Below are 17232 nucleotides of genomic sequence, written 5' to 3' on the forward strand. Positions count from 1 at the left end.
GTAATATGAGACACAATTTAGGTCGAATGAATGACGATACAGCTACAGTAGTTTGGTTCGAGTCGTAAGCATAGCAGTTAAGCTTTACCAGGTAGCCATTGCTATGCGTCAGGCGTTCCGTCCGTATTTATTCGGGTACCCTTCCTTTTTCACGTGCTTCGTCTGGTTTGAATCGATTGCTTAGTTTGCTTCGATCTGATAATTGCCGTTTTCTTTGTCATAGGTGTTTACGTCACTCTTAATCTGAAAATGTATTACTGTACTGCGTCATGCATTGTTTGTCGCATTCTGATAGTGCGTGTTTACGGCCTGTCGTGGCTCGCGGCATGGCTTGCTTTTGTTCGCGCTACCGCCACTTACAAAAAAGAAAGAGAGGAATCGTCTCATTAGCGAAACAATGGCAAGAGACTACTATTTGTTGTTACTTACACTGCTGCTTTCTTTGATAATGATCAACAAGAACCAAATAATAGACTGCGTATGATAGAACATGTTCTGAACGAGAGTTAGGTGAAAATTTTTCTCCGTTTGAAAGTCTTTGCGGCCGCTTCTTTAGTACATCAAATTCTGCACAGAAATTAGTCATCTTAGGTTTAAAAATCTAGTCAGTTGCCGTGCTTCATTTCTGACTGTATCACTATTAGGCATAAGAATAATACGAATATAAACATGACACGATACGTATATTCTTCCACGTTTGCTGTTGTCTCACTCTAGTTTCGTAGTTTATTAGGCAGACAGGATTTAAACGAGATAGCAGCAAACATGAAAAATACGTGGCAAAATGTTTATATTCGTATTATTCTTATGGTGAAGAGAATACTGCATGTGATTCACATTTCATCAGGTTCCTATTAGCAACCATCTCTTCTCACAGGTAGGAAAAAATTGAGAACGTAGAGTTGGCCATATTGACAAACATCCTAAACAGTCTTGCCAGTCGGATTTTCATAGTACATTGAAATTCTGCTACATTCGAAGATGAACAATACGGAATTTGTATTTACTTCGTTGGATAATGTATGAAAATGCAGTGGTCGAAACTTGGGGTGGAGAAAAAAAAGCTCGTCTTGCACCCTCTTTTTTTTTTTTTTTTTTTTTTTTTTTTTTTTTTTTTTTTTTTTTTTTTTTTTTACTGGCGCATCGGTTTTGGCGCCAGTATTTATCTTTGGGCCTACAAAGCTTGCCTGTGTAGCGCTACATATACATATATTCGACGGCAGAAGTTAGTTGTGGCGGCACCTACCAACATATTTCAGAAGTTTCATTTTTCAGAACTTCTGCTTGCTTTGCACTCGATTCTAAGCCGCAGCTGGTTTTTTTGGATTACAAAAACCGAAAAAAAGTGCAGCTTAGATTCGAGGAAATACGGTATATCCCCACAGTAATCATTTAAAGCCAGTTTTTTAAACTTAGTTAATAGACTTTCTCAGAATAATTTGCCAGTTCAGTTCCTTCAGTATCTCTGTGACACTCACTCATGGATTAAAGAAACCTGCGACTATTCGTGCTGCCCTTTTCTGTATACATTCATATCTCCTGTCAGTCATATCTGGTACGGGTCTCACACACTTGAGCAATATCCTAGGAGGGATTGCACTTGGGTGATTGCACTTCCCCAGTGTTCTACCAAAAAATCGAAGTCTACCATCTGCTTTACCCATGACTGAACCTACGTGATCATTCCATTTCATGTTCCTACAAAGTGTTACACTCAGGTATTTATATGAGTTGGCCAGTTCCAACAATTACTCATTGATATTATAGTCATAGGATACTACCTTTTTTTGTAAAACTTTATATTTCTGAACATTTAGAGCTAGTTTCCAATCTCTGCACCACATTGAAATCTTATCAAGATCTGACTGAATATTTATGCAGCTTCATTAAAGATAACCGCATCATCTGCAAAAGCCTGATTCTTACTATTAATATTGTCACTAAGATCATTAATATACAATATGTATAGCAAGGGTCCCAACATACTTCCCAGGGGCACACCGGAAGCTACTTCTACATCTGACAATGACTCTCTATCCAGGATAAGAAGATCTCCCTACCAAAAAGACATCAGTCCAGTCACAAATTTCATTTGATTCCCCATGTGATCGTACTTTCGACAATATGCATGAGTGTAGTACTGAGTGAAATGCTTTTCGGAAATCAAGAAACACTGCATCTACCTGATTGCCTTGATCCGAAGCTTCCAGTATTTCATGTGAGATAAGTGCGAGTTGAGTTTCACATGATCAATGTTTTCAAAATCCATGTTGGTTGGCTTTGAGGAGGTCATTCTGTTCGAGATACCTTATTATGTTTGAGCTCAGAATGTATTCTAAGATTCTACAACAAATCTGTGTCAAGGATATTGGATGGAAGTTCTGTGGATCACTTCTACTACTCTTCTTGTAGACGGGTATGACCTGTGCCTTTTTCCAAGAACTTAAGATAGATTATAGTTAGAAGGAGGAGTAACTCAGCCACAAATTCGGTATGGAATCTAACATGGATTCCATCAGGGCTGGAGCTTTGTTTAGTTTTAACGATTTCAGATGTTTCTCAACACCACTGACACTAATATTTATTTCATTCATCTTTTCAGCGGTACAAGGATTAAATTGGGGCAAATCTCCTGGGTTTTACTGTGTAAAGAAACATTTGAAAATGGAGTTATACATTTCAGCTTTTGCTTTGCTACCCTCAATTTCAGTTGCTGTCTCATTCACAAGGGACTGGACACTGATGTTGGTGCCATTAACAGCCTTTACATACGATCAGAATTTCTTTGGCCCTATGCTTTGTTGTACACCTATTATGCCAGCAATCTCAATTTCTTTAGAAGTTTCTTTGCAGCGACTGTATACCATGGAGGTTCTCATCCATTATGAACTGTTCCACTTGGGACATACCTGTCCAATGTGTAGTCAACTATTCTTTTAAACTCGAGCCAGAGTTCCTTTACAGGCATCTGACTAGTGCTCAAAATTTCAAGTTCTTCATGAGATACGACACACTATTGATTTTTCTCTAGTTTACTGATCATGTATATCAATGGTAGCTTGAACACTCAGCGAATTATTTGCCTTGTTTTGTATATCTTGATTCTTCTTGTGTGGATAGATCTTACATTCTGTTGCCATCATTACTTAGAATGTGCTCAATTGTAACAACTGATCATATCATAACTCTGTTGTCTTTATCGAATACTACTATAACAACACAGTAATTTAAAGGTTCCCTGCAAGCAACGACTTCTACAGTGTCCATTTTCTGTTTGTAATATAACCAGTGTCTAATTTACATATGTGTTGTACGTTATAATCAGTATACTTACTGCATGTTTTGCTGCTCGAAGATTACAGTTCTGAGATCGTAAAACATCTTGAAAGTCTTACAGACTTTGCTTCTCTTAATGTAGTCACTGTTACAATCCTCTTTACAATCACATCTGATCAGTATCAAAATTTCTCCATGAATTTTATTAGCTGCCTGTAACAATTAATTACAGCAAAGCCCTGCCCATTGCACTTACTTATCTAAACAAAATAGAAATTAAATGTAAATATGTCAAATGGTTATTGAACAAACAATTGGAATATCATTATTCATGGAACTTTGTGGCAAATTACAACCATGTACCAGAACCCTGAATTCTTCAGTTTTACCTTTGATTTCAGGTGAAGACAAACGAATCAAGATATGGGATATTCCGTCTGCATCTACTGTGGCTGAGTTTAAAGGACACTCTAATGCTGTTGTGAGTTTATCGTGGACACCTGACAGTGAGTATCTTGCTTCCTGTGCATTAGATGGGACCATAAGGCAGTGGAATGTGGCTCGTTGTGTGAACAGGGAAATGGGAACTGGAGAAGATGGTGAGGGAGGTGAAACGGATGCTGCTAAGAATGCAGAAACTCGGACAGAGACTGCTAGTACATCGGTAGAAAGCCATGGTCCCACTTCTCCGAGTGCATCACATACTGTAGTGAGTGTCAGTGCTGAAGCTACTCCATCTAACATATCATCATCTGCAACGCCTTCAACAAGCTCTGCATCACCTGGTCCTGCCCCAGTGGTTGCTGGACAGCCTATTGCAGGGCCATCTTCTGCAACAACTTATGACACAGTTTCTGATGACCCCATGGAAGGACCATCAACTGGTGTCCCAACAGCAGAAGTGTCTGAGAACACAGCAGAAACTGCCAGTGCTCCAGTGGCTAGGTTCGTACCTTTCAAATATTTCTGGTTGTCCCATATTTCATTGTAGCATGTGTGCATTATTGTGGTGATATGAACACAGTATAAATTAGGATACCGTATTGCTTTGTGTTTTTACAATGGTTCACACTTTATCAGTGTTTAATGATGATAATGTTTCAGTCTGCTAGTCAGTGTGACATAACTGCTTAATGTGATAGAAATATAATCACTTATTGTGTGATCTTGTGCCTCTTCCATTTCCCTCTCTGTGTACCACTTATTATCAGCAGTAATAGATCTGTATCAACCACAGCAGAGGCTGGAAGTGTTGAGAAACGGATGAAACAGAGGGAAGAGGGGAAAGTGGCAGTTACGGCCCCACCGCGGGTGTGATATGCTGTCCACTATGGCTGATTCCAGAAGTGTAACATTTCTCATTTGAGAAGCCAAAGTTATTATTCTTGTCTGTCTGAAAAGAATTGTGTGGAATTAAAAATTGAACATATCAGTTTAAATGATTAAAATTCTTCAAAGTAGAGCCCTTGGGCATTAACCCATCTTCGTCAGAAATTTCCGTACTTACTAGGCATCCTTGAAAGAGTTTTTCTGGAACAGCATGTAGGATCATTGCTGAAGTCTTTCATATTGTCTACTATTTTCAAATGACATTGTTTTAATACAGTGACACAAGAGAAACTGGACTGTACAGAGGTTCAGCAATGTAGCCAAGAGAAGAAGAGATACTCTCAGACCAAAAGGCTTATTTGGCTGGGATCATTGTTGTGGTGCAGTAGCTAGTTAGCTGCAGTGTCTTTTTCTGATGTGTTTGATCTCTGTTTGACTGTTAAGCACTTCATATGAGCAAAATATTGACAGTTGCCTATCAGGTACAAACAGTGGACAACACCCTTGCTCTGAAGCATACAGTGAACATTGCTTTTGCTCTCAACAGTCTTAGATATGTTTTTTTGGATGCGGAGAGATATATATAGGTAACATTTTGTGCCGCTGCATTTTGTCTTTGTGTTGAACTAAAAATTTGATTGTTGTTAGTAGCATCCACAGAGTTGCTTTGAACACAGTTCAAAAGATCTTGCTGGACAAGTAGACATTTCTCATGGCTATCAGTTAACACTTTAGGACCAACTTGACACGCTCAGTCTTCATTTGTAAATCCTTGGTGACAGTTTCGTGCACATTGGTTTTGTCTATTCTTACAGGCCCCCCCCCCCCCCCCCCTGCGGGTTTGGGGGGGTAAGAATAGGCGCGCGGTATTCCTGCCTGTCATACGAGGCGACTAAAAGCAGTCTCAAACGTTTCGGCCGTATGTGATGGTCCCCTGTTGGGTTTGACCTCCATATCTCAAAATTCTTCCGAAGAGTGAGCCGATTGGGGAAGGGCGCCTTACTTGGTGCATTGTGTCCATCTTGTGATCAGAACTTTCGCCAGTTTATTTGTCGTTGCATTGAAGTGCTGCCCGCTCTCCATCTTATGGGCATGGATACGTTCCTGCGTGCACTTTCCACCTAGCGCTGTGCAGTGCCACTTTCTGCACTGACGACAACCACATGTCACCTAACATCCAGCACGGTAGCCAGTCCGTTGTGGTGGGGCTGCCATGTACCCTGTTGGTTGTAGCCCCCTGACAACACAGGGATCGCTCTACTGATGCCTGCACCGTTAACTCCCCACGTATGCCAAGGAGTAGATGCCCGTCTCCCTGGGGCATCAGGACTCCCAGCAATGGCCATCCTGCCAGATGGCTATTGCTGCGGCTGGGTGGCACCCGTGGGGAGGGCCCTTGGTCGGAGTTGGTGGCATCAGGGCGGATGACCCGCAATGAAGCGTGGTACATCATCTCTCGCTGGCGGCCAGCCGCCAGCAGTCTCTAAGCGTTCCAAAGCTCACTTTAAGGCTAATGTGTAGGACCCCAAATCGTTCCCATCCCTGGCCACACCATGGGAGGAACGAAAGGCTATGAATGACAACGAAAGGTATTCGCCCCGGTATCTCGTCTGTACCAGAGCTGACGGGGGAATCGTTTGTGTCTGTGAAGCCTCAGTTCTTTGTAGAACATTTAGAGGACAAGTTCGGGGAGGTGGAGGGCTTGTCTAAAATGCGGTCAGGGTCAGTCTTAATAAAAACAGCATCCTCTGCCCAGTCACAAGCCTTGCTCGCTTGTACGAAGCTAGGGATTGTTTCTGTTACTATCACCCCACATAAAAGTTTAAATATGGTCCAGGGCATTATTTTTCACAGAGATCTTCTTTTACAGTCTGATGACGAGCTGTGTGCCAACTTAGAGCGACGAGGTGTCCATTTCGTCAGGCGCGTCCACCGGGGTCCGAGGGATCATCAAGTTGCCACCGGTGCCTTCATCTTGGCCTTCGAGGGTGACACATTACCTGAGAAGGTCAAGGTGATGGTCTACTGTTGTTATGTCAAACCCTGTATCCCTACCCCGATGTGGTGCTTCAAGTGTTGGAAGTTCGGCCATATGTCTTCTCGCTGTGCTTCCACCCTCATCTGTCGCGATTGTGGCCGACCATCCCATCCTGATACTCCATGTGCCCCGCCTCCCATCTGTGTCAACTGTGGGGAGCACCATCCCCCTTGTTCGCCGGACTTTAAGATTCTCCAGAAGGAACAGAAAATAATGGAATACAAGACCCTGGATAGGCTGACCTATACTGAGGCTAAGCGTAAGTTTGAACGACTGCATCCAGTACGCAAGACGTCCACTTATGCCACCACTGTCGCTCCTGTTACAGTTCCCATAGCTGCACCACACACCGTTAGCTCTCAGAGCCAGAGAACCACACCTGCCCCTTTGATGGTGGGTGGCACTTCACTCCCTGTTGCTCCTGCTCCATCTACTTCAGGAGCAACGCCCCCCCTCCCCCCCCCCCCTCCCCCCCTCAACCATTGGGGACATCAGTTCCCCCTTCCCAGCCGGAGAAGTGTAAGACTTCTTCGGCTCCTCTCGCCAAGAAGGGGGCCCTTGGGGACCTCCCTTCGCAAGTTCCGACCGGTACAACAGCGGACACTCGCAAGTGGCTGAAACACCAGTCCCTTGTCGTAGGGCCTCATGGTTGTCGTCCGTCCCTGAGGCTGATCCAGTGAAGCCTACGAAGCCTGAACCACCGAAGGCACAGCGAGAGAAGTAGAAAAAGAAGAAAGTCCCCAAGAACAACGACATTGCGGTGGCACCCGTCCCACCGCTTCGTACAAGCTCTGTGTCTGAGGAGGAGGTGGAGATTCTGGTGTCCGCTGAGGACCTCGATCTCGCAGGTCCCTCGGACACCATGGATAGCACTGGATAGCACTAGCACAGGTGCTCAATCGGAGGCAGCAGGTGACCCAGCGGCGTAATCTGCCTTCCCAGTCCCGTCCCGCCTTTCTCAGACATGGACAATATCATCCTCCGGTGGAACTGCAGCGGTTTCTTCCACCATCTAGCTGAGCTCCGACAACTTATTAGCCTTCACCCTTTCTTCTGCATTGCTCTTCAGAAAACGTGGTTTCCAGCAATACGAACCCCCGCTATCCGTGGCTATTGGGGTTATTATAAGAACCGGGCAGCTTATGAAAGGGTGTCTGGTGGCGTCTGCATCTATGTTCTTCACTCTCTTCACAGCGAGTCTGTCCCTCTACAAACACTTTTAGAGGCTGTCGCCGTTCGGGTGTGGACGCCACAGCCTTTACCTTCCACCGGATGGTGATGTTGCACAGCATGTCCTGGCTGCGCTGATAGCCCAATTGCCGCCACCTTTCTTGTTACTGGGCGACTTCAACGCCCACAACCCTCTGTGGGGTGGGTCAGTTGCAACAGGTCGAGGCACCACCATTGAGCATTTTTTGGCACAGCTCGATCTTTCCATTTTAAATGATGGTGCTGTCACACACTTCAGCGTGGCGCATGGCACGTACTCCGCCATCAACCTTTTGACCACTTTCCGATCTTTCTGTCACTGCCACAGCATTACTCTTCTGGGCACCCTAGCAGATGGGCTATGAATTAGGCTGACTGGGACTTGTTCTCCTCCATTGCCGCTATTGAGCCTCTCTCTAATGACGCCATTGATGCGGTGGTTCACTCGGTCACCACCAGCATCGTTACTGCCACAGAATCTTCCATTCCCTGTTCTTCTGGGTCCCCTCGGCGGAGGACTGTGCCTTGGTGGTCGCCTGAGATCGCTGAGGCGATTAAAGATCGCCGGCGGGCGCTACAGCGTCACAAGCGACATCCCTCCATTGAACACCTCATCACCTTCAAACGGCTGTGTGCGCGGGCCCACCGCCTTATCCGCCAACGCAAGCAGGAGTGCTGGGAGTGGTATGTGTCCACTATTGGCCTCCATGTCTCTCAATCGCAGGTCTGGGCCAAGATTAGACGCCTCTATGGCTATCGGACCCCTGTCAGCGTCCCTGTGCTCTCACTGAATGGAGCAGTTAGTACTGACTCCGACATAATTGCCAACCGCTTGGCAGAGCATTTTGCTCTGAATTCCGCTTCTGCGAATTACCCACTGGCCTTCCGCTCCATTAAAGAGCGGATGCAACGTTGGAGCCTTTCCTTTCAAACGCACCATCATGAAACCTACAATGTTCCATTCAGTGAGTGGGAATTTCACAGTGTCCTAGCCACTTGCCCCGATACCGCTCCTGGGCCAGATCACATCCACTGTCAGATGCTGAAACACCTTTCAGTGGACTGCAAGCGACGCCTCCTCGACCTTTACAACTGTCTCTGGGTTGAGGGTAAGTTTCCGTTGCAATGGCGGGAAAGCATTGTCATCCCCGTTTTGAAACCTGGCAAGAAGCTACCATCCCATTAGCCTTACCAACGTTCTTTGCAAGTTGCTAGAACGGATGGTGAGCCGACGGTTGAGTTGGGTACTCGAGTCGCAGGGCCTTCTGGCTCTGGCTCAGGGTGGGTTCTGTAAGGGCCGCTCTGCCGCCGACAATCTGGTGAGCCTGGAGTCAGCCATCCGTACAGCCTCTGCGCACCGTCAGCACCTCGTCGCTGTCTTTTTCGACATGCGGAAGGCATACGATACGACATGGCGTCATCACATCCTATCTACGCTTCATGGTTGGGGTCTTCGGGGTCCACTGCCGATCTTCATCCGAAATTTTCTGTCGCATCGTACCTTCCGCCTGCAAGTCGCAGCCTCCCATAGTTCTTCCCGAGTCCAGGAGAACAGGATACCACAGGGATCTGTCCTCAGTGTCTGCCTGTTTTTAATTGCAATAAATGGGCTTGCTGCAGCGGTGGGCAATTCTGTCTCCGCTTCCTTGTAAGCTGATGACTTCTGCCTCTACTATAACTCCATTGCCATTGCAGCTGCTGAACGACAGGTGCAGGGCGCTATCCACAAGGCGCAGTCTTGGGCTGTAGCGCATGGTTTCCAGTTTTCGGCTGCCAAGACCTGCGTTATGCATTTCTGCCGGTGCCGAACAGTCCACCCTGAGCCGCGGCTTTATCTTGCCGGCAAACTTCTTGCTGTAGTGGAGACACATAGGTTTTTGGGAGTTGTTTTTGATGCTCGGTTGACTTGGCTGCCTCATATTCGGCAGCTTAAACAGACGTGTTGGCGACATCTAAATGCTCTGCGATGCTTGAGCCACACAAGCCGGGGCGCCGACCGATCTACCCTCTTACGGCTCTACCAGGCGTTAATCCAGTCCCGTCTGGATTATGGGAGTCTGGCTCATGGCTCAGCATCCCCATCTGCGTTGTGGGTGCTGGACCCAATACTACACAGCGGGATACGACTTGCCACTGGTGCCTTCCGGACCATCCCTGTGGACAGCATACTTGTGGAGGCAGGTGTCCCTCCACTGCGGTTGGGGCCCAACATTTGCTGGCCGCTTATGCTGCCCATGTTTTAAGCTTGCCCGGGCATCCAAATTATCGTTTCCTGTTCCCGCAAACGGTCATCCATCTGCCAGAACGTCGGCCCTGGTCAGGTTGAACGATCGCGGTCCGCGTCAAATAGCTTCTCTCCGGGCTTGGGGTTTACCCTGTTCCACCTCCTTTCCGGGCCCCTATGTGTACACCCCCATGGTGTGTTCCTCGTCCTTGCCTTCGGCTCGACTTGGCACAGGGCCCGAAGGATTCAGTCCCTCCGGAGGCCTTCTGTTGCCACTTTTATTCCATGCTAGCCACGTATCAGGGCTCTGGTGTTGTATACACTGATGGTTCGGTGGTTGCTGGTCGGGTCGGTTATGCTCTAACTCTAGGGGACCACTACGAACAACGATCCTTGCCGGCTGGCTGCAGCGTTTTTACTGCTGAGCTGGTCGCCATCTTTCGTGCCCTAGAGTATATCCGATCCTGCTCAGGTGCGTCCTTTGTTATCTGTAGTGATTCCCTGAGCGGTTTACGAGCTATCGACCAGTGTTTCCCTCATTCTCATCTGGTGACGTCTATCCAGGCGTCCCTGCATACTCTTGCCCGTTGCGGCCGCTCTGTGGTCTTTGTGTGGACCCCCGGTCATGTCGGTATCCTGGGCAATGAACATGTTGACCGCCTGGCGAAAGAGGCCACCAGTAAACCATCTCTGGACGTCGGCCTCCCAGAGAATGATTTGAGGGCAGTGTTACGCCGCAAAGTTTTTGCGCTATGGGACGATGAATGGCGCGAACTGACCACACGTAATAAACTCCGTGCTGTCAAGGAGACGACAGCTGTGTGGCGGTCATCCCTGCGAACCACTCGCAGGGCCTCAGTAGTCCTTTGCCAGCTCTGCATTGGCCACTCCCGGCTGACACACAGTTATTTACTGCGCCGGGAGGACCCCCCTCTATGTCGCTGCGGTGCGGCTTTGACAGTGGCCCTCATTTTGTTGGCCTGCCCCCTTTTAGCTGTGGTCAGGCAGACATTTGCGCTGCCTGATACGCTCCCTGCCCTTTTAACTGATGACCCTGCTATGACTGGCTTAGTTTTACGTTTTATTCGGGCAGGGGTTTTTTATTGTTTAATCTGACTGTTTGTTATGTTCTTTTGTGTTGATTCTGGCCTTTGACCTACGATTTTAGACTGAGTTTTTAATGCGTCTCTTAGTGGTTGGCTTTTCCCTTTTTTTTCTCTATGGTCGACCAACCACCGCCACACTCCGTGAGATTTTAATTTGTTGTGTCTGTTCTTTGTCTGAGTTTTTCTTGTCCTGTGTTGTCTGTTGTCTCTATTATCCGTTTTTTACTCTGTGTGGGTGTTTTTAAGCTTTGGAGCAAGGGACCGATGACCGTCGCAGTCTGGTCCGTTTAATCCCACAAACCAACCAACCAACCTATTCTTACAGTCCCTGGTAGTGTTTGATCAATGTCAGTTCATGCACAAGATTGTCAGTGCCCTGGGATTTTCTAATTCGTGAATTTCCAGGTATGGTCCTGAGTTTTTCCTTCGCAATACAGGGTGCTTCTTAAATACTTCTTCATCCATTTGGTCTACAAAATATGGATAGTACTTGGCAGTCACTTTTAACCCTTTGCTAGGTAACCAATAAGAATAATTATTTTTTAATATCACATCATTTTTAATATTTCCGATAGCTGACTGAGTTCTATCCACTGCTTTGGATGCTGTTTCACATCTTGTGCAAAGTGGGTGACTCATGCCTAGTGAAGTCCTGTTTTTACAGAACATGTTGCACAAACGTTTTACTTACATACAAGGCCCATTAATTTTAAATTGGTAACATATCCAGTAGGCTATGTAAGAAGAGCAGGTGTACTGACCTGTACATTATTGTAAGGCCTCAATATAATATCTTGTGGGGTTAACACACCTACACCGTTACACATACAGTTTACTTCTCTTCTTTGTTCATTTCGTTATTGGGCCAATGACAAGACATGACTCGAGAGACTGGCACCACAAATGTTTAGTTGAAAGCTTTGCAGATTTTATTTCTTAAATGGTTTATGGAGTTTTCAGATTTTACAAATTAATCCAAGATTTAATAAACACATTTTCATAATTTTCTGTACAGATCTACTTTTTTATGTGTATCAAACAGTCATGATTCACTTTTAAACGTATATGAATTAATTCAGTTTGAAACACTCACTTCCAGCTTAGGACAATCAGCAGCCTATGTGGCTCAGAGTCTTTCAAGGTATTGTTGCAATCTGATATAAATGGCTCAATGTCTAACTTAGCAAGAGAGCATGCTTGTCTTAGTGCAGTATAAAGTTATTTGCATCCTGCTGTTGACGTATGTGAAGATGTGCTATACTGTAGCTGGTATTTGCAGATGTCAGTTGCAGTGTACCGAGGACGAGGACATATAGATGCATTTTTGACATGGATGACAAATTGAATTTTGGTGGGAGCACAGGAAGTAATCAAGTTGTCAGAGCAATCCAAACAGTTGGGTAGAGATTGAGAACAGTGATACAGTATACTACAGTCTGCAAGAAGTAAAGTATGAATGTGGGGCAACGTAGTGGGGTGAGAGTGAGACAGTTTTGTTGAACACTAGTTATGATTGACAAGACCACTGAGAGGAAGTGGAGATTGAATGTCTAACCATGGCACAATTTTGAAATGATGCATATGGGGCAATTAAGTTTCGCTGCTTTGGCTTCTGGACAACTTATTGTGGGGCTGTTTCTGTAACCTCATAAGCTTTACTAATATTCAGTGCATCATCATATGTGAAAGCTTAATCATTGTAATTCTACTTCCACATGGATGACTTTTCAAGTCAATGAAGACTGTCCGATATTAGCATTTCAGTATATAAATACCTGTAGAAAGGGTGGGAACAAGTGAACTTATAACAGGACCTGAGTGCTTTGATAGAGATTACCCACGTGCCTTAAGATTTCTGTTTCAGTTTTTGCGACTGGAAACATTCTAACAGCATGCCAACAACACGTAAGTTAGTTTTTACTGAAGCACTCTTGACAGTGTATTATAGCAGGCTGTTCCAACATTGTCCAGTGGGGTATGGGTGCTCACAAGCTTACAGCTCTCTTGCTGGGTAAGTGCACTAGCCCCATTCCACTGTGTCTTCACCCTCTTCTGTTGTGTGCACACTGCCTTTCTCACTGTTAAAGGGACATTTTAATACCTTAAATACAAGATTTCAAGGGCCTGATCTACTGAATATTTGCATGTATTATAAAATTAATCAACTTTCAAAAACTCCATTCATTTGAAAGGAAGCTTGGTATAGGAAGCTTATTTTGAATGCCTTTGCTCATTACTATTACCTCCAAAGACATTTCATGGTTTAACACCCAATAATTTTACTACTTGGCTAGCATTTTCACACGAGATTTCAGAACCTTCACTGTCTAGAAAATAAATTATTATTATTTAGCACTCTGTTTTAAGTTACTCCAATTCCTGTATGTTTGGAAATGCAGTGAGAAGTGTGTGATTCACAAAATTACATTCAATTCAATAAATTTGCACTGTGGTGTGTGCTCGAGTGTTTTCCAAGATACACAGAAAAGCAGCAGACATGTTAGTATTTCAGTTAACATTTGGTTGTGAACCACTTTTTATGCCCTGAAAAGGATTAAAAAAAGGCACAAAATTCCCAACACTGAAGAACTTTTTGCAACGGAGTTTGAAACCTAATGTTTTGTCACTAGTTAATAAAGAAAAATGTCATGTCCCACAAAAGTAATAAAGCCTTAACATTTTTTTATTTGGATAGAATTCTTCTGCTACGTATGATCATATTTGTTCAGCTGTAGTTCCGTCACTATCTGGAATTGTTGTGTACAGAGTGGTAAATGCCTGTGGGCACTCATCTGTTCACATGCAGGCTCTTGATTGTCGTCCAATAACCTGTATAGATGGGCTTTAGTCCCTGATATAATCTGTTGGAACTTCCATTACTTGAGGACAAATCCAAATGCATGATATGCATTCATTTATGATGGCCATCTGGTGGTAATGCAATTCTCAGAAAATGTAGTGCACATTCATTAATAATGAATGCATTATAACACCTAAACCAACTTGCCCTGCTGTTCTGGAGAGCAGTAAGTCATTTCCTTCATTACTTTTTTAACTTGGTGTTTTGTGCCATATACATTCTTAAGACAAATGATTACACTGTCAGAAAAATTGGATGATGTCCCATTTTGTTTATTTGCAACGTGTCTCATTACAAGATTTGTAATACTACATGTTAATTGTTAATTGGGTGATTTATTCTAGAGTAGGAGCTTCAAAAATTGAGGAAATCAGTAACGATTTGGTCCACCTCTGGCACTTATAAAAGCAGTTATTCGGCTTGGCATTGATCGTTAGAGTTGTTGAATGTTGTTGTGAGGGAAATCATGCCAGATTCTGCCCATTCATGCTTTATGTTGTAAAAATCCCAAGCTGGTTGGAAGACCCAGCCCCTAATGCTGCAAACATCCTTAGATGGGGAGTGATCTGGGGACATTGCTGGCCAAGGTAATGTTTGGCAAGCATGAAGGAATTTTCACTGTGTGTGGGCGGGTATTATCTTGCTGAAATGTAAGCCCAGGATGGCTTAGATCAAGGGCAAATAAAGGGGGGGGGGGGGGGGGGCATAGAATATCATCGATGTACTGCTGTACTGTAAGGGTGCTGCAGATGACAACCAAAGTCATCCTGCTATGAAAAGAAGTGGCACCCCAGGCCATCACTCCCAGATGTCTGGTGATAAGGTAGGCAGCAGGTAGGTTGGTATCCCAACGCTATCCAGCTTGTCTCCAGACATGTCATCACTGAACACAGTTCTAGTCCAGTCAGTGAGACTCCAAGCCGAAGAGATGCCTGGAGACAAAACAGACTGTGGTGGGATACCAACCTGACTGTCACCATACGGCCCGACAGCCAGGAGATATGGTCTGGGGTGCCATTCTTTTTCATAGCAGGACTCCTTTGGTTGTCATCCGCAGCACCCTTACAGTACAATAGTACGTTGATGATATTCTAGGCTCCGTTTTGTTGTCCTACGTAGCAAGCCATGCTAGACTTGAATTTCGAGAAGCTATTGCCTACACTGATACGGCGAGAGTTTCTATTGCTTGTCTTCATGCTTGCCAAACCCTGCTGTGGCCAGCAAGGTCATTGGATCCCTCCCCAAATGAGAACGTTCGGAGCATAATGGGCAGGACCCTGCAACCACGTTGGGATTCTGACAATCTGACACTTCAATTGCACACAGTTTGGCACAACATCCCTCTGCAGGACACCCAACAACTCTTAGCTGACTAACTGTGTGCCTAGGGCCAGAGGTGGACAAACACATTATTGACTTGTTCAAATAATGAAGCTCTTTTTTTTTTTTTTAGCCTTAGAGTATATTTTGTCTCTTTATTTCACATTTTGAAATCAAAATTGATGCTGATAATAGGCTTTCAAAAATAGTGTCCAAATTATTGTGTGATACATCTTATTTTGTTTTGTTCATTCTTCCATCTGTTTCAGTTCTCCGAGCCCATACCAGTCAGCATGTTTTTCTGTAGGAGATCATATACTGTGTGTTCATCATGTGTCAAAAGATACTTTGGCTGCTGTGAATATCACTTACATTGATGAATGAAATGCGATAAATAATTTATTTATCCATAGATTTGCAGGAAGCTGTGTGGTTAATGACAGATGTGATCAAAACTGTACTTTACCAAATTTCTTCAGGCTTATGGAGTGTTCGGACTGAACCTTGTAACAGACACTGTTTCTGGCTGCAGACAGTCTCTGAAGTAGAAATTTGGTGAACTGTACTCAAATAAAAGTTTTTGTACATTTTTTTAAACTTACAACCCTCACCCTTTAAGCATACTCAATGTTATGTGTGTATACAACATGAATATCATCTTTCATTGTGTTTTATTAAATAGATTACAGTTTGTAAGTGAAAGAATTTTTAAATGCTTATAAATGCATGTAAATATGTGCATTGATAAGAAGAGAGAACTTCTTTCTATCATCCAGAAATCATAGTTTTCTGACAGGTGTGATTCTGATAGATATGCTATGCCATATTTGTTTTTCCTCTGATTTGATAAGGCTTACACAATCCTCGTGTGGACTTGATATGCTTATAGTGTCTGCCACGATGTCATGGAGTTGCCATGGACACCAGTTTCATGATGTGATCGTTCATGCTGTGTTGAGTGTTGTAACAGGTGCATCGTGGGTGCCAAACAGTTCCATGTCCAGCTGTCAGGGACACTGTGTTTATTCTCCGTACAATCTGTGTTACTCTCTGTTTAAAACATTCTTTCATTTGATACATACACCCCATGTAAATACTTTCTCCTAGCTACTCTTTTACCATGGCCACTGTCTAAAGTTGTTCACATTTTTCCTGTTCTGAATTATTTACTGTAATGAGAAAACTGAACTGTATCATTAAACAGTATCAAGGTGACAATAACTCTGAGCCTAATAAATTTGTTCTCTCTAGTGTGACATCTGATTACTAAACTTAAGGACGTGTCTCTGCAAAAGTATGCCAGTCAAAAGTTTTGCTGTAACAAACATGCTCACCAATTGCTGTTCATAATTGAAAATCGTATATTTCACACACAAGTGTGCAGTGATTATGACTTTGTTTTTAATCTTAGAAATGATATTTATATTAAAACATGAGTGATTGTCTGAGCAGTTAATTATAGACATTCATAGCAGTAGTGAAAAAGAGCTAATTCTTGTACAGAATTTGGAAATAGTTGCGAGTGCTACTGGTGGTTATAATTAAACTGAAGGAGTTTAGAGTGTGCAGTGCAGGCTTCATACATCACAGGATGCTGAAGCATTATGTGTTCACGAATCAGTGGGCTCGTGGAGTATGCTGAAAAAAATTGTAGTTCCACTTGCTGCCACCAGGTGAAAATATGGTGCTGTAACAGTCAGAATGTGAACTGTTGCTGTTTTGATGTATGCTGTTTGTTGATTGGCAATGCCTGTTGCTTTCTTTAGTGAAGTTATTGTACTCTATAGGAATCACCATGGGTTTCGAAAAATACGATCGTGTGAAACCCAGCTCGCCCTATTCGTCCGCGGGACTCAGAGGGCTGTAGACA

At 44.1% G+C, this 17232-nt stretch overlaps 1 protein-coding gene across 1 annotated transcript in view; it reads left to right on the forward strand.

The window, feature by feature from the left end:
• Window positions 1-16613, forward strand: part of LOC124776342 (TAF5-like RNA polymerase II p300/CBP-associated factor-associated factor 65 kDa subunit 5L) — a 152426-nt gene extending 135813 nt beyond the window's left edge. Inside the window, exons 11-12 of the mRNA XM_047251291.1 lie at window positions 3678-4221; window positions 15632-16613. Coding sequence (XP_047107247.1) covers window positions 3678-4221; window positions 15632-15746 — 659 coding nt within the window. The 3' untranslated portion in view covers window positions 15747-16613. The remainder of the gene's footprint in view (window positions 1-3677; window positions 4222-15631) is intronic.
• The last annotated feature ends 619 nt before the right edge of the window (window positions 16614-17232 follow it).

The sequence above is a fragment of the Schistocerca piceifrons genome, chromosome 2, assembly GCF_021461385.2.
Source record: "Schistocerca piceifrons isolate TAMUIC-IGC-003096 chromosome 2, iqSchPice1.1, whole genome shotgun sequence".
Classification (NCBI taxonomy): Eukaryota; Metazoa; Arthropoda; class Insecta; order Orthoptera; family Acrididae; genus Schistocerca; species Schistocerca piceifrons.